Source organism: Schistocerca piceifrons, chromosome 2 (genome assembly GCF_021461385.2).
Source record: "Schistocerca piceifrons isolate TAMUIC-IGC-003096 chromosome 2, iqSchPice1.1, whole genome shotgun sequence".
Classification (NCBI taxonomy): domain Eukaryota; kingdom Metazoa; phylum Arthropoda; class Insecta; order Orthoptera; family Acrididae; genus Schistocerca; species Schistocerca piceifrons.
In genome coordinates, this window is record NC_060139.1 from 574,643,300 (window position 1) to 574,667,282 (window position 23,983).

The 23,983-nt window shown below is 40.7% G+C and overlaps 1 protein-coding gene across 1 annotated transcript in view; it reads left to right on the forward strand.

Moving 5' to 3' along the window:
* LOC124775032 (CTP synthase) overlaps positions 1-23,983 on the forward strand; it is an 85,937-nt gene that overhangs the window by 15,778 nt on the left and 46,176 nt on the right. The window contains exons 5-6 of the mRNA XM_047249803.1: positions 43-207; positions 16,677-16,831. Of these exons, the coding sequence (XP_047105759.1) occupies positions 43-207; positions 16,677-16,831 (320 nt within the window). The remainder of the gene's footprint in view (positions 1-42; positions 208-16,676; positions 16,832-23,983) is intronic.

The following is a 23,983-nucleotide window of genomic DNA, read 5'->3' on the forward strand; positions in this document are numbered from 1 at the left end:
GAGATATCTTTAGATAACTAAAATGTGTCATGAATCTATCAGCCCCGCTCAACTGGAGAACCGAAGACAAAGCCAACACAGTCAAGTGTCAGAGAACTTAGAGGACTTGGGTTGTCACCTGACCTGATTGTCTGCCGCAGTGAGAATCCCATAGGGCAGGCTGTCAAAGAGAAGATATCAAACTTCTGCCATGTGGCACCTGAACAGGTATTCTTCATTTCATTTTTTGTTTTGAAAGTTGTCATGTATTTTGTGTGGTGTGTACTGTTATATATAGAAAGTCTCTTTCTCACCATTAGAATTCTTCTTAAAAGTCTGCTATCATGAAGAGGTAGCCAGTACCGAGTAGCAGTTGTTGGAAGATAAGGTTACCTTTAATGCTTGACCTACCTTCATTGCAGCCCACTTACCTCAGTGACCACCTTTAGTATTCTTGCTCTCATCTTGATAACCATTCCACATTCCAGACCGTTGCTAATCAAATTCACATTTTTGGGGGAAGAGGTGTGTGAAGTGCCTTTCAGCAAACTTAGAAAAATAAAATTCTTTGAATTACCTGCTACAGTCAAGCCGCTGAAAGGTGGTCTGTGACAGCTGGTGGCTACCTTGCCAATGCTACTGCAACATTCGTTGTTGTTATGCTGTGTCACCCATCTGCAAATGTCACAATTGAAAATTTTGTGGCTGCTGCAATGCTGTACTACTGAAGTGTTAGAAAACGCTGATAATGTTGGGGGTTTGAAAACTCTCTCTTCATAATTAAAGAGAAAATGTTTGGAAATAAAAGTCAAAATAAAATAAAGATTATGATGTTTCAGTATTTTATTGGATAGAAGCATTTCTTACCTGCATTTTAAGGAAGAGGTAGGCTTCACAGCTGTCATCCCCTGATCTTATTAACAACTCTTCCACCCTCTTGTCCAGTTCACCTTCTCGCTTCCAAGCCTCTTCCAAGGTGTGCCATGTGTATTTGTCAATATTTTTCTGCTTTGTGGGAGTAATACTGCTCAGTGCATCCTGCACTCATAATTCAACATCTTTTAATTTAAAACTTTTATTTCTGTTTGAGCCCACGCTCCATTGCATTAAAATGGCAATAATATGGTGGAAGGCACAGCACTATATGACCATTTCCCTTATAAATTTTATCAGTGTCGTAAATGATCTTACGTTATTTGTGCTCTTTTGTGATATCCAGCAGTTCTACCTTTTTTATTTCCCTGTCAAATGTATCTATGCTGTTCTTTTCTAGCCAGTTCACTATGCCAGTCTTCCTGCTGCTGCTTGTAGGGATTTTCTTCAAGTGAACAGAGTAACATGTTGCATTATCCAATGTTATAGTGGAGTTCTTTTCTCTCTTTGGACGCAAAGAGTGTACAAACAATAATTTAAATTTCAATGCTATCACTTCCTTGTGATAGTCACCAGAATTATTTGATGTAAACAGCAACAGAGCTTTTGTTACAACCATACAGATTGTTCCAACATGCAACAGAATAATGGAAAGACTGGTTTTCACTGGAAAATAACTTGCAGTGAGAGAAGCACCTTCTTCTGGGTTAGATATTCTTTCCATCCGTTAAGTCATGTATATGCCGCTGAATTGCATCCTCTTGAAAATTATCCAGTTCTGTCATTTTAGCACAACACTATCTGATATTCCCTGGAGTTGGAAGAGCAGTAGTTGACTCTTGTGAGTCTTCAGCACATTTCACCCTGTTTTGTAGCAGTTGTTAGAATTTTCAGAACAGCACTTGTTAAACGACTTTTGAAAATGGTATAAGCCGCCAGCTGCTATCCCTTTGTTCCTCAAAATAGTGTCATACATTATATACAAGCTCATGAGATTGACTCATTAAGGTAATGCCCCTGCCTACTTTTCTGAGAGTAGAGGAAAAGGTCATATCATGTACATTTGAAATTGTCACTTTGCACCGCACTGTTAACATGAATGGACTTGGTCACTCACAATCTGTGACAAACAATGAACACACAAGTGATGCTTTGCAGCCACTAAGAAAGCATGGCACCACATGTGACGTGGGGTGGTGAGTGGTAGGGGCCCAACCCAGCACCATCACCGTGGCAACATCTGCGGATTCCAAAACTCGGATAGGCACTAGATTATCTCCTCCATACGATGTGGTCCACATGCGTGAAGTGTCAGGGACTTCATTTTAGCAGCCTAACTAGCCATTACATTGATATTCTAACATGTGCTGCTCCCTCTCTGGAGGAAAGAGAAAGAGAGAGTTTATATCGATACTAGTGATGCAGAATCGGAACATTAACAGAAGACGTCAAGAATTTTTGCACATTATATGAGTCCCCCCCATGAACCATGGACCTTGCCGTTGGTGGGGAGGCTTGCGTGCCTCATCGATACAGATAGCCGTACCGTAGGTGCAACCACAACGGAGGGGTATCTGTTGAGAGGCCAGACAAACGTGTGGTTCCTGAAGAGGGGCAGCAGCCTTTTCAGTAGTTGCAAGGGACAGTCTGGATGATTGACTGATCTGGCCTTGTAACAATAACCAAAACGGCCTTGCTGTGCTGGTACTGCGAACGGCTGAAAGCAAGGGGAAACTACAGCCGTAATTTTTCCCGAGGGCATGCAGCTTTACTGTATGATTACATGATGATGGCGTCCTCTTGGGTAAAATATTCCGGAGGTAAAATAGTCCCCCATTCGGATCTCCGGGCGGGGACTACTCAGGAGGATGTCGTTATCAGGAGAAAGAAAACTGGCGTTCTACGGATCGGAGCGTGGAATGTCAGATCCCTTAATCGGGCAGGTAGGTTAGAAAATTTAAAAAGGGAAAAGGATAGGTTGAAGTTAGATATAGTGGGAATTAGTGAAGTTCGGTGGCAGGAGGAACAAGACTTCTGGTCAGGTGACTACAGGGTTATAAACACAAAATCAAATAGGGGTAATGCAGGAGTAGGTTTAATAATGAATAGGAAAATAGGAATGCGGGTAAGCTACTACAAACAGCATAGTGAACGCATTATTGTGGCCAAGATAGATACGAAGCCCATGCCTACTACAGTAGTACAAGTTTATATGCCAACTAGCTCTGCAGATGACGAAGAAATTGAAGAAATGTATGATGAAATAAAAGAAATTATTCAGATTGTGAAGGGAGACGAAAATTTAATAGTCATGGGTGACTGGAATTCGAGTGTAGGAAAAGGGAGAGAAGGAAACATAGTAGGTGAATATGGATTGGGGGACAGAAATGAAAGAGGAAGCCGCCTGGTCGAATTTTGCACAGAGCACAACATAATCATAACTAGCACTTGGTTTAAGAATCATGAAAGAAGGTTGTATACATGGAAGAACCCTGGAGATACTAAAAGGTATCAGATAGATTATATAATGGTAAGACAGAGATTTAGGAACCAGGTTTTAAATTGTAAGACATTTCCAGGGGCAGATGTGGACTCTGACCACAATCTATTGGTTATGACCTGTAGATTAAAACTGAAGAAACTGCAAAAAGGTGGGAATTTAAGGAGATGGGACCTGGATAAACTAAAAGAACCAGAGGTTGTACAGAGATTCAGGGAGAGCATAAGGGAGCAATTGACAGGAATGGGGGAAATAAATACAGTAGAAGAAGAATGGGTAGCTTTGAGGGATGAAGTAATGAAGGCAGCAGAGGATCAAGTAGGTAAAAAGACGAGGGCTAGTAGAAATCCTTGGTTAACAGAAGAAATATTGAATTTAATTGATGAAAGGAGAAAATATAAAAATGCAGTAAGTGAAACAGGCAAAAAGGAATACAAACGTCTCAAAAATGAGATCGACAGGAAGTGCAAAATGGCTAAGCAGGGATGGCTAGAGGACAAATGTAAGGATGTAGAGGCCTATCTCACTAGGGGTAAGATAGATACCGCCTACAGGAAAATTAGAGAGACCTTTGGAGATAAGAGAACCCCTTGTATGAATATCAAGAGCTCAGATGGAAACCCAGTTCTAAGCAAAGAAGGGAAAGCAGAAAGGTGGAAGGAGTATATAGAGGGTCTATACAAGGGCGATGTACTTGAGGACAATATTATGGAAATGGAGGAGGATGTAGATGAAGATGAAATGGGAGATACGATACTGCGTGAAGAGTTTGACAGAGCACTGAAAGACCTGAGTCGAAACAAGGCCCCTGGAGTAGACAATATTCCATTGGAACTACTGACGGCCGTGGGAGAGCCAGTCCTGACAAAACTCTACCATCTGGTGAGCAAGATGTATGAAACAGGCGAAATACCCTCAGACTTCAAGAAGAATATAATAATTCCAATCCCAAAGAAAGCAGGTGTTGACAGATGTGAAAATTACCGAACTATCAGCTTAATAAGTCACAGCTGCAAAATACTAACACAAATTCTTTACAGACGAATGGAAAAACTAGTAGAAGCCAACCTCGGGGAAGATCAGTTTGGATTCCGTAGAAACACTGGAACACGTGAGGCAATACTGACCTTACGACTTATCTTAGAAGAAAGATTAAGGAAAGGCAAACCTACGTTTCTAGCATTTGTAGACTTAGAGAAAGCTTTTGACAATGTTGACTGGAATACTCTCTTTCAAATTCTAAAGGTGGCAGGGGTAAAATACAGGGAGCGAAAGGCTATTTACAATTTGTACAGAAACCAGATGGCAGTTATAAGAGTCGAGGGACATGAAAGGGAAGCAGTGGTTGGGAAGGGAGTAAGACAGGGTTGTAGCCTCTCCCCGATGTTGTTCAATCTGTATATTGAGCAAGCAGTAAAGGAAACAAAAGAAAAATTCGGGGTAGGTATTAAAACTCATGGAGAAGAAATAAAAACTTTGAGGTTCGCCGACGACATTGTAATTCTGTCAGAGACAGCAAAGGACTTGGAAGAGCAGTTGAATGGAATGGACAGTGTCTTGAAAGGAGGATATAAGATGAACATCAACAAAAGCAAAACAAGGATAATGGAATGTAGTCTAATTAAGTCGGGTGATGCTGAGGGAATTAGATTAGGAAATGAGGCACTTAAAGTAGTAAAGGAGTTTTGCTATTTGGGGAGCAAAATAACTGATGATGGTCGAAGTAGAGAGGATATAAAATGTAGGCTGGCAATGGCCAGGAAAGCGTTTCTGAAGAAGAGAAATTTGTTAACATCCAGTATTGATTTAAGTGTCAGGAAGTCATTTCTGAAAGTATTCGTATGGAGTGTAGCCATGTATGGAAGTGAAACATGGACGATAGATAGTTTGGACAAGAAGAGAATAGAAGCTTTCGAAATGTGGTGCTACAGAAGAATGCTGAAGATTACATGGGTAGATCACTAACTAATGAGGAGGTACTGAATAGGATTGGGGAGGAGAGAAGTTTGTGGCACAACTTGACCAGAAGAAGGGATCGGTTGGTAGGACATGTTCTGAGGCATCAAGGGATCACCAATTTAGTATTGGAGGGCAGCGTGGAGGGTAAAAATCGTAGAGGGAGGCCAAGAGATGAATACACTAAGCAGATTCAGAAGGATGTAGGTTGCAGTAGGTACTGGGAGATGAAAAAGCTTGCACAGGATAGAGTAGCATGGAGAGCTGCATCAAACCAGTCTCAGGACTGAAGACCACAACAACAACAACAACATATGAGTCGTGAGAATGACTTTCATGACAGTACTTAACTGAGTTTCATAAACATTGATGAAGCTTAGTAAATGAAAACATGGTTGTTAAAGATCCTTATTTTGAATTATTGTGTGGAAATTTGTGGCATAAGTAACTTGAAGGTTTGTGTTATTGCTGGCACCACTATTTTCGGCAAACAATATATTTAGATATTCTATGCAGTGATATTTGCCAACTTATCTTCTTCAGGTGAAGCAATGCCTGCTATTTGTGACCTTTGTGGAGGCTTATGTACACAGATTGCTTATCTTTTAACGAGACTTTCTTTACTCCATTCATAAATCTAGCCTAAGAACAACTGGGAGTCAGTATTAAATACCATATTGCATATGCCAAAAGTGATATTGTTGGTCACCTCCTATCTAATGAAAGTATGCCTCGCTGTAACAAAACAGAAGTACTGGTGCAGATGTTTGATTTCAGGTGTCTTCTGCTCAGTTTACTTCAACACATCTGGTGATGTGTTGGTAACAAACCTGTGAGAATCCAATTAGTGTGTCTCATTTCTTTGAAATTCTGTTCAAAATTTGTCACTTCAAATTACTAGGATATTTGCAAATTACTGTACAAATAGGATAGGTAAGTTTTGCTTTGGTCTAAGTTGCCTGTTCATGAACTTAACGACTTCCCCTCCATGTATATCTCACCTAACAGGTGTCTTTACGTAAGACTGTTTTCTTCACAATATAGTAATTCAGGCACATTTCTACATCTACATCCATACTCCACAAGCCACCTGACGTTGACATTGACCTGTCCACAAAAGTTATCACTCATATCTTAGCTGGACATAAGGAACAGAAAAATATCCTTTATGATCAAAGAGATCGAGCCATGTTACATAGCATTCACTTCAGTGCTGTGAACTACTATTGTCATGTTTTACTTGGCCATTCTGTAGCTGGTTTGAAAACAATAGTGTTCATATTTAAGTTTTGTAAACAACATTTTGATGAATGTTACATAATTTGTTTTTGAAATTGTGGCTGCTGTGTACTCACCGTGTAATGACATGCACATAGGAGCAATGAATATTGATCGTTGCACCCCACAGATTTTTTGGGGTATTTCTGTGCTCTCGAGTTTGACTGTCTTTAAATGACTGTATAACCACTGTGAACTTGGTGGCAATTAGAAACGTCTAATTATTAATGTAGGTCCACCAAGTCCATTTACTCTTGCCCATATTAATTTACAGTCAGATATATTTTTGACCTTGATAGACTTAACGGTTCTTCTGCATGTTGCTTTAAGCACACCTGATAAATCTAATTTATATGTATTCTACATGTTGCCAAAAAATTTCCCTACCTTCATGTGTAGGCTTAAAATGAGAATGTTCTGGTTGGCAAAAAGCTGAAAATGTTGATAGAGATTTAAATATTGATGCAATATTTAATGATTGTTCTTCAATTAATACTCTTGAAATAACTTTCAAAATGGTTCTTATAACCGTGAACATTTATTGAATAACCGTGTACAGATATGCTTTATGAGTTGAGATATCACTCACGCTGAATTGATCTGCGGATTTCTTACAAAATTGTTTACATGTCCATTATTGTATAACTTATTCATTGGCAACTGTTAATATCTACTCGGAGGCACCCATTAAGCAGTCTGTGTGGTATTGGGAGCTCCATAGCACACTTGCTATGATGAAAGGTATCTGCTGGCAAAGTCCAACCACTGTACAAGGCACGAGGAGTACTTCAAACGACCCAATACAAAACAAGTATTTGCACTAATACGGAATATCCTGTATATTAAATTGATGCTCCAGTTCATTATCTATGTGATGTCAAGGACACAGGAAACTTCGCACTTCTAATGCTTATAGGAATAGTCTCCAATTTAATTTTGCAGAAATTCTGTAGCCTCACAAAACCAACTCTTCATGTCTAATTTGATTATGAGAGTCATATGAATTGTGGAGCAAGTTCACAGTTAATATTTCAAGATTTTCGTTCTCCACCATTTCCTAACACTCAAGTGCTTAAACCTAACAGACTATTCTTTCTCCTGTGTGGGTGCCCAGACATTGACGGAAGCAAAACCTGTTAGCCCTGTCTCATAATTGGTGCAAGACAATGTCTAAATCAATTTTGCTAGAAGTATGGGCCAAGTTTTTGTCAATTTGTCTCATAAAACCTTCCTTGTGAAACAGCTCCGTATGTGGGCAAGTCTCATCAGCCACCTTCAGGTGCTAATGTGATATTAGTGAACCATGTTGGCAACAGGAGTAGCATTTACAAAACGGACATTCCACAACAGGCACAATTCAGTGACCCTACAAACTCAGTTGACAGCTGCCAGTGCAGCTTCCATCTGTTTATGAACAGCAACCAATTCCTCCTTCATGATCCTGCAATGGTCCCAGTCCTTAGCTGTATCTGATGGTGAATGTAACTTTTACAGGAACAAAAAGAAGTAGAGATCTTTAGTAAAAAGCAAAGATAGTGCTTTATTCCCAAGCAGAAACATGAAAAAAAATTAAACTAACTACAATGTAGTATGACAAAGTTTGCCAAAACTGTTATCATTATATGAAGAGCAAACTTCCTCCATCATTTCATGGTTGGATACTGCAGCACTGCATGAGACAACTATTGATCATATTGTTGTGATCCACAAACAGGCAGGCTTTTATTTCACCACAAACAGGCTGGTCTTTATTTCACTGTTTCTCCTGCAAGTAAAGGTGACAATCTCATTATCGTGCTGTGCACCTGTCATATGTATGTTCACTTGTTCTTCAAACAGTGGTAAGACATTATCTATGCACAGCAAAAGTACACTCTATTGAAGTTCGGTATCTTTTATTGTGTAAGGTAATCCCAGTTAAGATTTGCCTACAGTGTTCGCAATAGCAGTTTTTGCTGCTTTATAGTCAAACAGTGTAACCCTTTATAGATAGATCTCTGAGCAGTCACTGTGCCATTCCTCTCACCTGTGTAAGAAGTGAAATTCCATACATGACCTTTGACTCCGACGAAACAGTTTTATGCCATACTTATTTGTCTTTTATGGCAAACAACCACGTAATTTACACATGTCTTTAATTCATGAAATAATGTATATTCACACTTGAAATACGCGTACACCATTACAAAGAATATTCTTACCTTCTGCAGTTGGTCATGATCAGTTTCACATTTGTTCTTGATTAGTGAAATGTCATTTACTTGAACACTTATTAGAAGGGACTGAAGTCTGTCAAACCTTGCAACATTTGAATGGAAATTGCATTGTACAATAGGATTCTGGCACCAAAAGGTCATGCAAATCAGTTTTCTGTCCCCTCTTTCATCATAGAATCTGTAATAAAATAATTTTGTGTGTGTGTGTGTGTGTGTGTGTGTGTGTGTGGGGGGGGGGGGGGGGGGCGTGTGGCCGTGTGGAAGAGAGGGAGCGAGGGAGAGAGGGGGTCTAGAGATGTGCGGTTCTCATCTAAACAGAGCATATTTCCCAGAAAGTACATCAGTTTCTGGCATGTGATCAAACTTCACTCTGTGTGAGGATCTTGCCCTTAGCCTCAAACTTCTGCACTCTTTGTGCGTAATTTCTGAAGGAATAACACTACTGTTAGCCTCTGAAGTGAAGTGAATGAAGTGAAGTGAAGTGGTTGGGTGCCTACTCCCACTGTCTGCTTCAAGCACCAAAGGTTGTAGATTCAGTTTAAATCATTTAAGGATTTTCTACTCACAGGATTTTAAATTGGAAACTGAATAAAATTTGAGACTATTTATTTCAAATGTTCTTCATTATAATTCCAAAATTTCTTCTTGAACTTAATGTATGTCATCTCCACATTCATCCACTACATAATCTCCCAGAAAAAGTCTTTATTTCCTCCAAATATCAAGTGAACCTATGAGTAAATTTATTATCAGTTGAATATTGATTGATTAAAAAATTTATCAGTCATTAAAATGTGAGGTTTTTCTGCCGCAGGGTCATTCTTTATTTAATCAACCTAATCTAGTCAAATTCTGGATCTTGATTTTTCTGGATACCTATTACCATGCTGTTTATAAACACTGCAATTTGTAATAGTTTTCGACTGTATTTTTTGTTTATGGACTTTAAAATATAAGAGCTTCAGATTTTCCAAACCTTTTGAGGAATGAATTTGAGTATAATTCCAAAATTATTGAAGCCATAGAGTTGGCTCTATAGTCATTTTATAGAACTTCACATTTGCGTTAATGTGGTATGCAATACAGCGTTATTGTAAAAATACTTTAATCTTGTAAAATTCTACAAATTTTGGTTTTCCAGAATCTCAAACCCCCTTCTATTTATTATCATAAAATGTATTTCTTTCAAATTTCTGTTTACATTTTATATAATTTTAAGGTGGGAAGAGGGTGAGATGGAGGGGAAATTTATTTTAAAATACAGTACTGCAATTCACTGACTTTTCTTAGCACTTCATATCGCAAAGAATGGTGGCTTTAAATTTACTCTTGGATGACAGTTTTTACAGTGTAGTGTTTACAGATAATAGTGCGTATGCCAAGTTTGAAAAAGACTGTTAACCTCTCAAGTGTGTTGGTTTTGGTACTGGGTGATATTAACATCACTGAAGCTGATTTTGAAGATAATTACACTCGTTTCTGTTGTTAGTTCATATTTGGTATAGTGATGCAACCCAGTTTTCCAGCTAAACAAAACAGTTCAAAACCAGCACAAATTCTCATAACCTATGATTTTTCGGAAAATAACATATTAATGCCTCAAGATGAAGTTCATTCCTAATGCTGGACCATAACCCACACTGCATCTTTTGTTGTTTACTATCAAGAGGATAGTACTGATCTCTCAAACATCTGATTTATATCTTCATTTGTGACTGGTTACTGCATGATGCAGTGGCATTCAGTGTTTTCTATCAAAGCTGATGAAACAAGGATGCCCTATGAGCTGCCCTTTTTCTTCATGCTTTTAGTATTTGGTCTGCGAGGGGACATAAACTTCCTAAAGCGGTACACCACACTGAATAAAAAAGTTCATTATTTTAAATTACTAATTGCATGAAAATGCAGGTATGTATGATTAATTAAAATTTGGCACAAAAATGAGAAACACCAAATAGAAAATAAAATGTTTTTTGTTTCTAGAAATTGAGAGTGTGATAAAATTTTATAGTTTAATGAGGTATTTTCACATTTCTTTATGTGCAGGCACAGGCATTCTAATTCTATAAGTATGAAGAAAATCAAAGAGGGCCAGTTCACACAGTTTCCTTGCCAGTAACAAAGGAAAAAAATTGCCTAATATTAGAAAAATATTTTATTTTTCCGGTGGCAGTGCTGCACAATGTAAAAACATTCTCAACACGTCTTCACAAGGCATAACAATATTGATAAAGACTGGACTGTTTTTACCACAGCACATAGTAAAGAAGGGCTTATGAACAGTCTCAAAAGAATTTCTCCTGAAACAAATTTGCAAAAGGCATTTGAAAATAAAGCCATGACACTTGAGCAACTGTAGAAGTATAAAAGCCATAACAGATATGACGTTATAGTTGTATAATTGTCTAACAACTTTTAGCATTGTACTTGATAATAACATAAAAGCTGAAATCTAGATAATACAGAATATAAATGTAATAATACACAGCGAAATGGCAGTTTACTGTTTTAAACAGTATTGGATGACTGTAGTTAAAAAAACCATCAAAAACTTTTTATCTATAGAAGTTTTACTCAAGAAACCATTCCTGGCACAGGTTTTGAATTATGTACAACAGAGGAATACTAGCAGAATGAAATAAAGTTGTCGTCCTGATCAAGTAAGTCAGAAATAGTCAAAGGAACTTGTACACTACATTCTCTTATTCAGAGTGCCTGAATATCAGGTTGCAATTAAGTCATACTACTTGAATAGTAAATCATTCGTACACATTCATAAGATGTGCATGCATTGAAATTCTGCTACTTAAAATTGCCTTAACCAGTATTACCAGTGCTCAAAGTGGGTGAAATTGGCCATTAGTCTAATAAGTTTGAAGTTATTGGGTTTTGTGCTTGGATGGAATTCAAGGGGCTTGTTGCTTTATTTTTTAAATTATTCTGATAGGTATTATGTAAGTAAATAATGCATTGTTTGGCCAGCTTTTTCACTATTATCCTTTGTGCCAAAAAAGACAGTTGAGAACTCTTCTAACATAAAGAAAGCAGATGGTCTGTTTCATGTAAATTTTACAATTTAAATGTCGTGTCAGGTGTGCTGTAGGATTAATAAAAATGTTATTTAGGTCTTATGAATATAATAGAGGGAAACATTCCACGTGGGAAAAATATATCTAAAAACACAGATGATGTGACTTACCGAACGAAAGTGCTGGCAGGTCAATAGACACACAAACATACACACGAAATTCAAGCGTTCGCAACAAACTGTTGCCTCATCAGGAAAGAGGGAAGGAGAGGGAAAGACAAAAGGATGTGGGTTTTAAGGGAGAGGGTAAGGAGTCATTCCAATCCCGGGAGCGGAAAGACTTACCTTAGGGGGAAAAAAGGACAGGTATACACGCGCGCGCGCGCGCACTCACACACACACCCGCACACACACACACAGACACAAGCAGACATTTGTAAAGGCAAAGAGTTTGGGTAGAGATGTCAGTCGAGGCGGAAGTACAGAGGCAAAGATGTTGTTGAAAGACAGGTGAGGTATGAGCGGCGGCAAATTGAAATTACCGGAGGTTGAGGCCTGGCAGGTAACGAGAAGAGAGGATATACTGAAAGGCAAGTTCCCATCTCCGGAGTTCTGACAGGGTGGTGTTAGTGGGAAGTATCCAGATAACTCGGACGGTGTAACACTGTGCCAAGATGTGCTGGCCGTGCACCAAGACATGTTTAGCCACAGGGTGACCCTCATAACCAACAAAAACTGTCTGCCTGTGTCCATTCATGCGAATGGACAGTTTGTTGCTGGTCATTCCCACATTGAAAGCTTCACAGTGTAGGCAGGTCAGTTGGTAAATCAAGTGGGTGCTTTCACACGTGGCTCTGCCTTTGATCGTGTACACCTTGCGGGTTACAGGACTGGAGTAGGTGGTGGTGGGAGGGTGCATGGGACAGGTTTTACATCGGGGGCGGTTACAAGGATAGGAGCCAGAGGGTAGGGAAGGTGGTTTGGGTATTTCATAGGGATGAACTAAGAGGTTACAAAGGTTAGGTGGATGGCGGAAAGACACTCTTGGTGGAGTGGGGAGGATTTCATGAAGGATGGATCTCTTTTCAGGGCAGGATTTGAGGATGTCATATCCCTGCTGGAGAGCCACATTCAGAGTCTGATCCAGTTCCGGGAAGTATCCTGTCACAAGTGGGGCACTTTTGTGGTTCTTCTGTGGGAGGTTCTGGGTTTGAGGAGAGAGGAAGTGGCTCTGGTTATTTGCTTCTGTACCAGGTCGGGAGGGTAGTTGCGGGATGCGAAAGCTGTTTTCAGGTTGTTGGTGTAATGGTTCAGGGATTCCTGCCTACACTGTGAAGCTTTCTATGTGGGAATGACCAGCAACAAACTGTCCATTCGCATGAATGGACACAGGCAGACAGTTTTTGTTGGTAATGAGGGTCACCCTGTGGCTAAACATGCCTTTGTGCACGGCCAGCACATCTTGGCACAGTGTTACACCGTCCGGGTTATCTGGGTACTTCCCACTAACACCAACCTGTCAGAACTCCGGAGATGGGAACTTGCCTTTCAGTATATCCTCTCTTCTCGTTACCCGCCAGGCCTCAACCTCCGCTAATTTCAATTTTCTGCCGCTCATACCTCACCTATCTTTCAACAACATCTTTGCCTCTGTACTTCCGCCTCGACTGACATCTCTACCCAAACTCTTTGCCTTTACAAATGTCTGCTTGTGTCTGTGTATGTGCGGATGGATATGTGTGTGTGTGCGAGCGAGTGTATACCTGTCCTTTTTTCCCCCTAAGGTAAGTCTTTCCGCTCCCGGGATTGGAATGACTCCATACCCTCTCTCTTAAAACCCACATCCTTCCGTCTTTCCCTCTCCTTCCCTCTTTCCTGATGAGGCAACAGTTTGTTGCGAAAGCTTGAATTTCGTGTGTATGTTTGTGTTTGTTTGTGTGTCTATCGACCTGCCAGCACTTTTGTTCGGTAAGTCACATCATCTGTGTTTTTAGATTTATTTAGATCTTAGTAAGCCTAATACCTCAGTGTGGTTTTTGAAGGATTGTACTGATTTCACAGGTTATTAAATTGTCTTTAAATTTTTTTATGTAATTTAGTGTGCTGTATTTAATTTCATTTCTCCAGTACTCATTTTTCTCTGCCTTTAAATTTGAACCACTATTTGTTGCCATGAATTTTTTTGGGAAAAAAATGAAAAGGGTGCTTTGAAATTTTCCAATATATGTTTTTGGGGTTTTAATAAAATCTTAACAAATGTTACAATGTCCCTTGTCACATGTATCAAATTAAAGCTCAAATAGAGCTCTATTCAATGACATGAGTTTCAGTTTCTCGTAACATCTATAATTTTGAAGTTAGGTGTTTTTGTTTCATGACCCTTTCAAAACAATGATCAGTTTTCATTCGTTTAAATTGGGGAAACAAATGAGCTATGCATTAAGAGTGTGAAGCCATATGGGCTGTAAACCTTTGGTTGACTTGAAATGGATTGACTTTTTTTTTTTAACAGCAAATTTCCTTTTCAGACATGTTAATGTAGTTGAATGAATGTCATTTCAGTTTGTAGATGACGGAAAATCAAAGGAGAAGTGCATCTATTTGAGGATAGATCATTACTCAGCAAATTGAGTTGGTGGTGAGCAGCAAATAGGCATGTAGAATATACTGATTACCACATTCTTTTCTACTGCTCCGTACCTACTCAGTTTGATGACTAGTTACCTATCCTATAATAGATGTACGAGATAATAAGCATGCGATACTATTAACAATGTGAGATATAGTTGAAATTGCAGTGTAATGGGTTTTAGCAGGGGGAGTATTCCGGCAGAAATGTCTATTAGTGGCAGGAGCCCTCTGAAAACTGTTGGTCTCTCTTGGGTAGTACAAATGTTTCGACTTAGCCTTCAGTAAACATCGGATATGTTGACAGTATCCAATCTCCATTTGAATTCCTTTGTCCATTCCTAAATGTTGACCTGCACAACAAAAGTATTTTTCGCTTTCGCAAATAAGCATATGTTTTTGATGATACAACTCTTGAAGTCAGTGCATGGGCAATGTCTGAATTCCACTTCACCCTTTTTCTTTCATTCAATGGACATCTTGTTTGCAGTGAATGACAACACATTGCACACACTACTGTGTGATTTGTTTTTTCTTTCGTGTCAGATGACGTTTTTGTCCACATTAATGAAAAAACATAACAAACAATGTTTATTTTACTTCATAAGGTTACATCACATCTCCTTGTATGTACAACATTCTCGATATTCTTGCCACGTCAGTTCTGGATAAAATCTCGAGCTTTCGACGATTACCTCCATCTTCATCGACAGGAGCTAACTGTCTTCACTGCTGCTGTGGCAGCCTTATTTATAGCCCTTGGAAGGCTTGTGATTGGTCGGCTTGTGATTGGTCGGCTTGTGATTGGTCGGCTTGTGATTGGTCGGCTTGTGATTGGTCGGCTTGTGATTGGTCGGCTTGTGATTGGTCGGCTTGTGATTGGTCGGCTTGTGATTGGTCGGCTTGTGATTGGTCGGCTTGTGATTGGTCGGCTTGTGATTGGTCGGCTTGTGATTGGTCGGCTTGTGATTGGTCGGCTTGTGATTGGTCGGCTTGTGATTGGTCGGCTTGTGATTGGTCGGCTTGTGATTGGTCGGCTTGTGATTGGTCGGCTTGTGATTGGTCGGCTTGTGATTGGTCGGCTTGTGATTGGTCGGCTTGTGATTGGTCGGCTTGTGATTGGTCGGCTTGTGATTGGTCGGCGATTACGTACTGCTGTCGCAGACAATGTCACTGTGTGCGACGGTGGCACCACCGCTTCCGTTGGAACATAGTCCTTGGAAGGGATGTCTTTGCTGCTTCTCTGCATCAAGCGCTCGTTTCCATGCACAGCTCAGATGGTATCCGCTATCGCGGTTAAAGTTGTTTTGACTCATTCTTATTTCAACAGCCTCCTGAATAACAGAATCCCAGTAAGTGGAGGCATGGGACAGAATTTTTGTTTCCTCGAACAAAATTTTATGTTTGTTCGTGAGACTGTGCTCCGCAATTGCCGATTTCTCCAGTTCCTTATTTTTAATATAGCGTTGGTGTTCTGCACAGCGGTCGGAAACGGTAGGAATCGTCTGACCTATATAATTACTTCCACAGTCACAGGGTATATTATATACACCAGGGACCCTGAGGCCTGGGTGTGTTCAACGAAGACCTTGTTGGAAGAGGTTCACTTTCTGACAGTGCTGCTTGTGGTATAGTTCTCTTCATTTTTTTTAGTAATTAATAACATTTTCTGTGAACTATCTCTTTACAGACAGAAGAATGAAAAATAAACAAAATATGCTGTAAAATTAATTAAAAATTGTGGAAAGTAGGATATGTAACATTGGCTTTACCCAAGAATTATTACAAAACAGTAGTCTTCCATGAAAATATGGGATGCCATTCTGCTACTCTTTAGTGGATCGATCTGTGAACATGTGCAGTAAATATTCTGTGCCATATCTTGACCATTAAGTTTCCTTAAACCCTTTTAACTGTGTCAATGGCTATGATGTTAGATCAATTTGGCGAACTGCTCAGCCAAAATTTCCGAATTGCTAAAGTGACTGGGTAATAAACTCTTGCATCCAGAGTACACCTGCAAAACAATTGTGCTGTGGAAATGGATGACTGCATAAAACAATGGGGCCAGTGGAATACTCTGCAGTTGCACATAGGGTGCCTCAGGCAGGCAACATTCTGCTATAACTATGCATTTAAATTGTTAAATTCATCATAAGTCAATGTGAGTACACTTCCATTTGCTATCAAACTGATTTTTATTCCTTGTTTCTTTTAGGTTATATGCATCCATGATTTGAGTTCCATCTATCGTGTACCGTTGTTAATGGAATCACAGGGCATTGTAGAATTCTTCAGCGACAGGCTTCAGTTGAATATACCAGTACCAAGGCCCCGACGCTTTATGCAGAAGTGGAAGAATCTTGCCGAAAGGTATTGTGCCATACATTTATAAATACAACATGTAAATAATGTAGGATTAAAGAAGACCACTCACCGAAAAGCAGAAGCATTGACTTGTCGATAAACACAAACAAATGAAAGAAATGTACTATCTTTCGAAGTTGTCCTTGAATGAACTGCAAGTGCACGTGCACGTATGCCCCTACATGACGCAGGCTAGATTAACTGTCTTTCCTTCGAGAACAAGAGTGAAAATTGGTTGAAAGCTGTTACTTTGTTTACACACTTTGCACTCTTTGTTGAGCATCATGAGGAGGAGGGGAGATGGAGACCACTTCCATGTTGCCAAGCCTAGAGCCTGCTGCATACAACAAGCGTATCTGTTCAGGTATGTAGAGTCAATTTCATGCAAGGTGCCAAAATGTAACTGCTGCAATTTTGGTTTAATAGAATGTGCATTGGGATTTCAGTTTTTGGAACAGTTAATTTGTGTAGCAGTTAGTTATGCTTATGGGTTCAATTAATTCATTGAGCTGCATGCCAGTCTGGTTACTTAAAGCCAATTAAAACACGCAACAACGTGAATAAACACCTGAAAGAGTGTGTAGAATTGTGTGAAACATAAACTTCATTTTGTCTCATGTTTGGAGCATCTGTGGTATCTCACAAAGTCCCATTCGTGGCCATGGCCAGAACCTGTGCACTCTTAGCGATATGTAGTGCACAATAAAAATTGTGTGTCATATTGCTTGGCAGATTACTCTTGTTGGTGGACCAGAGTTAATCACCTGCACTGTTAAACTACTAAATCAATCTAAGAAAGATTTACCAGGCTCACTTAGGCATAGGGACAAAAGTTAAAAATTGTAACTTCTTAGATATCACTAAGAAATGTAACTGCTTTCAGAAAGACTCCCAGATCAGTCCCCTAGGTTGTAAGTATACATCGCAAACAGTCTCTATTCCACTTCTAGCCAGTTTCTAGTAACTCTTGCTGATAATCTCCTTCAAAGCAAAACAACATAACATTTAAAAGTCAAAAAGAGAAAACGACTCTCAAAAACACCACACTTCAAATTTCTGTGGCAACAAATGAAATTTATTGGCTTCAATTAATCTTGCCCAACCTATGCTACTGTCCTGCTAACTGATGGCCCTGTACACTGCTATGAGACATCTGCTTACTGAGCATGTGTACAGTCACTCAGCTACTGAAGTGCCACACTGCAGGGTTTGAGGCCTCCCAACCCTTTCTGCCAGCTGTCTTTTAATGAAAAGTTTCCTCTTGACCTAGCGATATGCCATCCTTCCCTATTAACTGCTGTTGCTGAACTGAGTTGTATGGAATGCTTGCACTGTTGGTTGGTATCAAATCACATGCAAATTGAATCGCCCACATGTTATATCACTTCACTCCAATGATTGGTGCTACAAAAGCAAGCACCACAGAATAGCTATATGTACAGGGTGAACATGAATAAAACAGACAAATTGTGGGGACAGATTCTTGACTGGAAATGGAGGAAAAAAGCTCCTATGATCATACACTGCTGGCCACCGTAAATGCAACACCCTGAAGGAAGCATCCGAATTAAGTGAAATTTACACCATGAGTTTGCAGCGATGAGATATGCAACTGATTAGAATTTCAGCGCAGACGCACATCACGCGCGCCTGTGGCGCCACCTCATAGCGCCATTTAAGGCTTGGCGATTTCGACGAGTGTACGTTCGGCACGTGTGTTTACCATGTGGTTGTTTCACAAGACGATCAGTTATGCCTCGTAGACAACAGCGAACATCTTTTGATCAAGTATCCGAGTTCGACAGAGGAAGGATAGTGGCTTACCGAGATTGTGGATTATCATACAGAGAAATCGCTAGTCGTGTTGGACGAAACCAAACAACTGTAATGCGGATATGTGACCGTTGGATGCAGGAGGGTACGACGGACCGACGTGGTCGATCGCATTCACCTCGGTGCACCACTGCATGTGCCGATAAGCAAATTGTGCGCATGGCAGTGACGGATCGCTCAGTGACATCCCGAACCATAGTACAGCACATTGCGTCTGTAACGCATCATCCAGTGTCTGCGCGTACCATTTGACGCCGTTTACAGCAGAGTGGTCTGTCCGCAAGACGTCCATTGCTTCATCTACCATTGACGCAGAACTACAGACGTCTCCGTCGCCAATGGTGTGATGACAGACGGATGTGGACGGCAGAATGGAATGACGTTGTCTTTACTGACGAGGCACACTTCTGTCTGCAGCACCACGATGGTCGGATTCGAGTGTGGAGACACCGTGGAGAGAGGATGCTGGACAGTTGCATTATGCACCGCCACACTGGTCTTGCACCGGGTATTATGGTATGGGGCGGTATTGGATATTACTCTCGCACGCCTCTAGTACGCATTGCCGGTACTTTAAATAGCCGGCGCTACATATCCGAGGTGCTGGAGCCAGTTGTCCTTCCTTACCTTCAGGGCTCGGCCACAGCCATATTTCAACAGGATAATGCGCGACCACACGTGGCACGCATTGTCCAAAGGTTCTTCGTCAATAACCAGATTGAATTGCTTCCCTGGCCGGCTCGCTCTCCGGATCTTTCGCCGATAGAAAACATGTGGTCCATGGTTGCTCAACGAGTGACCCAGATTATATCCCCAGCTGCCACACCAGATGATCTTTGGCAACGTGTGGAAGCTGCTTGGGCTGCTGTACCCCAGGAACACATCCAACGTCTCTTTGACTCAATGCCGAGACGTGTGGCAGCGGTGATCTCCAACAATGGCGGCTACTCTGGCTACTGATTCTGGCAGGAACCACATGTCACAGACGTCTGTAAACATAATCATTTGATACTTGGTCAACATGTTATCTACAAAATAAATTTTGTTGTGCTACCTCTTGCCTTTCTTGGTGTTGCATTTACGGTGGCCAGCAGTGTATGTCAGAAATTGACAGTGTATGTTAAATGACAACAAATCACCCCAGAGCACAGTACAGAGCTGCATCACATCCGTGTCACAACAGATGTTCAAAGTGGCCTCCATGGGATGCAGTGCGCACAAAGTACATGTAATTGTACTTTGGCTTTCACAATGTTGGCAGGTCACTTGCCTGGAGCTTGCTTTAGGATTTGTATCAATATCCTGTAAAATCTGGTTTTCCAAATGTGGTGTACACACAGTCCGCCACCTCCATGTCCACACCCAAAAAGGGCTTGAAATGGTGTGTGTTGTGGTTGGTGTCTGTGAGGATACTTGTTTTGGTATAGCCGTGCTGCCTCTCAACCATTTCCATCTGCTTGGCTGTACACAATCATCATCACGTCTTGTTCCTGACGTGAATACCGGACAATTCTTCTACTTGCAGTACAGTGCATCAACCACACAGCCTCTAACACAAAAGGTACACGTGGCACATGGTCAGAGGAACTTTCATTTGTCAGTGCCATCAACCATGGCAAAGATATATTTCTGGACAGATGTTCATGGTACTTTTTTCCCTCCATTTTCAGCCAGGAATCAGTCCCGGGTTTTCATTAGTTTATCATCAATCATCTGCTTAAGAAAAATCACATTTAACATCTTCACAATGCTTTGTCAGTTGCTTCTTGGCTATAGAGACAGACTGCGACTGACAATAAATGCAGCACACTTGGTGCAATGTCGTGAAGCTATGAAATAAGGTCTTTCTTTCTTAGATGGTTGCCTTAGATGTTGTTGAAAAAGGATACAAAATTTGTCTCTTTAGCGATTCAGATTGTATTGTAAGTAAAATAGTAATACGCAAGTGCTGTTCCTTCTTGAACAATGTGCCCAAAATTACTGAAATGTCACTCATAATAAGTATATTTTTACGAACTTCTTACGGTACAGATTCCTTCTATAAAGGCTAAAAGTTTTCATGTACCATTTATGCAGATCATGTTTTGACAAACTGCAACATAAAATGTTTGATTTAAGAAATTTTAAGAACCATGAACTACTATCACCTTAGTTTGTACTTCAGTTTATATCATAATTCCATCATGATATTTGAGTCTGTCTCAACCACGTGCCTACAAATTTATGATTTTTTTGTTAACACTTTGTGTTCTGAGCTGTAATGCTTACGCATAAGCTAAGTAAAAAGACTGTTTTACCCTATTTACAGCTATAGTAATTATCAGAAAGTTAGTATAACAACAAAAAAACATTAACGTGAATGAAAAATTTATAAATTTTCATTTTAAGTGGCACATAATAGCTTTTTCTCACATTAACATGTATTTCCATAAAGCAATGTTTATAACATTGTTTTGAAAAGAGGAAAACTTGAGCAAGTACACATGCAAAGAATTTTTCAAAGCAGTGTTTAGCAATAAAGCATAAAGCATTTTTATGCACAGTAAATACAATTGAGAACCTTTCATTAAACAATACTCTTCCTTTTATGACAAAATTTGAAGTACAGTAATTTATAAAGCATGACTCTGCAGTCATTATACTGTTAGCATGTATCTTAGCATCACACTTTTTCCATCTGTTTCTTACCTCTCTGAGAGCATAGTACTCATTTCTGTGAACAAAACTATCTTCCATTTTGATAGTGTGCAGGCAAAAGATGAGAATTTGTGCTCTGTAACTTCCTCACACTCTTGGGGTTACACATTAGTTTAATAATAAATTTTTTTAGAAAGAAAGAAGCCTCCGCAGATGTGCTGCTCACATCTAAACTTGTATTGCACTGTTAAGATTGTCCTGAAAATACAGCATTATGTAAAATACCAATTTTGCTCATAATAAGCCCTCACCCTCGGTTTTACGGGCTCTTAAAGAGCTTTAGCCAGGGGAATAATGCCAGTACTTACCTTTGGGTAACTTAGTCAGCCATACACTTCTAATTCTCTGCAGAAAGTTATTTGAAAATAAAACCATGTTGGATTAATGAGTGGAAGAAAATTCAAAGTATTTTGTTTTGAATATTCTCTACCTGAACTCTCTGAAATGTATTGTAGAAAAAAAGGGGGGTATAACATTTGGCATTTCCATCACTGATAAAACTGCGCCTTGTCATTTTGGCACAAGCAAAAGTGTGCACTGGCCATAAGAAAGACACTTCTTCAGAATGACCCCACACCATCTAAAGAACAATAATCTAGTTAAGGTTTCTATTGAGGTTCCCGGTTGCTTGGAAAGCATAATGATGTGCACAGGACTGAAAGGTAACATTGAGGAAATGTGCCTTCCAAACTGTGTGTGGCACACTTTCAGGCAGGCCCACTGCACCTGTAGCAAGATCCAGATTCCAGAGGAAGATTCACAAATTACACACAAAGGCGCTTCAACCATTTATTACCTCGATGTAACTTTGGTCAACCAGAACAAAACTGATTGAATTATATATATATATATATATATATATATATATATATATAAAAAAAACAAAGATGATGTGACTTACCAAATGAAAGTGCTGGCAGGTCGACAGACACACAAACACAAACATACACACAAAATTCAAGCTTTCGCAACAAACTGTTGCCTCATCAGGAAAGAGGGAAGGAGAGGGAAAGACGAAAGGATGTGGGTTTTAAGGGAGAGGGTAAGGAGTCATTCCAATCCCGGGAGCGGAAAGACTTACCTTAGGGGGAAAAAAGGACGGGTATACACTCTCTCTCTCTCTCTCTCTCTCTCTCTCTCTCTCTCTCTCTCTCTCGCTCGCGCGCGCGCGCGCACACACACACACACACACACACACACACACACACACACCCATCCACACATATACAGACACAAGCAGACATATTTAAAGACAAAGAGTTTGGGCAGAGATGTCAGTCGAGACAGAAGTGTAGAGGCAAAGATGTTGTTGAATGACAGGTGAGGTATGAGTGGCGGCAACTTGAAATTAGCGGAGATTGAGGCCTGGTGGATGACGGGAAGAGAGGATATATTGAAGAGCAAGTTCCCATCTCCGGAGTTTGGATAGGTTGGTGTTAGTGGGAAGTATCCAGATAACCCGGACGGTGTAACACTGTGCCAAGATGTGCTGGCCGTGCACCAAGGCATGTTTAGCCACAGGGTGATCCTCATTACCAACAAACACTGTCTGCCTGTGTCCATTCATGCGAATGGACAGTTTGTTGCTGGTCATTCCCACATAGAATGCGTCACAGTGTAGGCAGGTCAGTTGGTAGATCACGTGGGTGCTTTCACACGTGGCTCTGCCTTTGATCGTGTACACCTTCCGGGTTACAGGACTGGAGTAGGTGGTGGTAGGAGGGTGCATGGGACAGGTTTTACACCGGGGGTGGTTACAAGGGTAGGAGCCAGAGGGTAGGGAAGGTGGTTTGGGCGGTTACAAGGGTAGGAGCCCAAACCACCTTCCCTACCCTCTGGCTCCTACCCTTGTAACCGCCCCCGGTGTAAAACCTGTCCCATGCACCCTCCCACCACCACCTACTCCAGTCCTGTAACCCGGAAGGTGTACACGATCAAAGGCAGAGCCACGTGTGAAAGCACCCACGTGATCTACCAACTGACCTGCCTACACTGACGCATTCTATGTGGGAATGACCAGCGACAAACTGTCCATTCGCATGAATGGACACAGGCAGACAGTGTTTGTTGGCAATGAGGATCACCCTGTGGCTAAACATGCCTTGGTGCACGGCCAGCACATCTTGGCACAGTGTTACACCGCCTGGGTTATCTGGATACTTCCCACTAACACCAACCTATCCGAACTCCGGAGATGGGAACTTGCTCTTCAATATATCCTCTCTTCCCGTTATCCACCAGGCCTCAATCTCCGCTAATTTCAAGTTGCCGCCACTCATACCTCACCTGTCATTCAACAACATCTTTGCCTCTACACTTCTGCCTCGACTGACATCTCTGCCCAAACTCTTTGTCTTTAAATATGTCTGCTTGTGTCTGTATATGTGCGGATGGATATGTGTGTGTGTGTGTGTGTGTGTGTGTGTGTGTGTGTGTGTGTGCGCGAGTGTATACCCGTCCTTTTTTTCCCCCTAAGGTAAGTCTTTCCGCTCCCGGGATTGGAATGACTCCTTACCCTCTCCCTTAAAACCCACATCCTTTCGTCTTTCCCTCTCCTTCACTCTTTCCTGATGAGGCAACAGTTTGTTGCGAAAGCTTGAATTTTGTGTGTATGTCGACCTGCCAGCA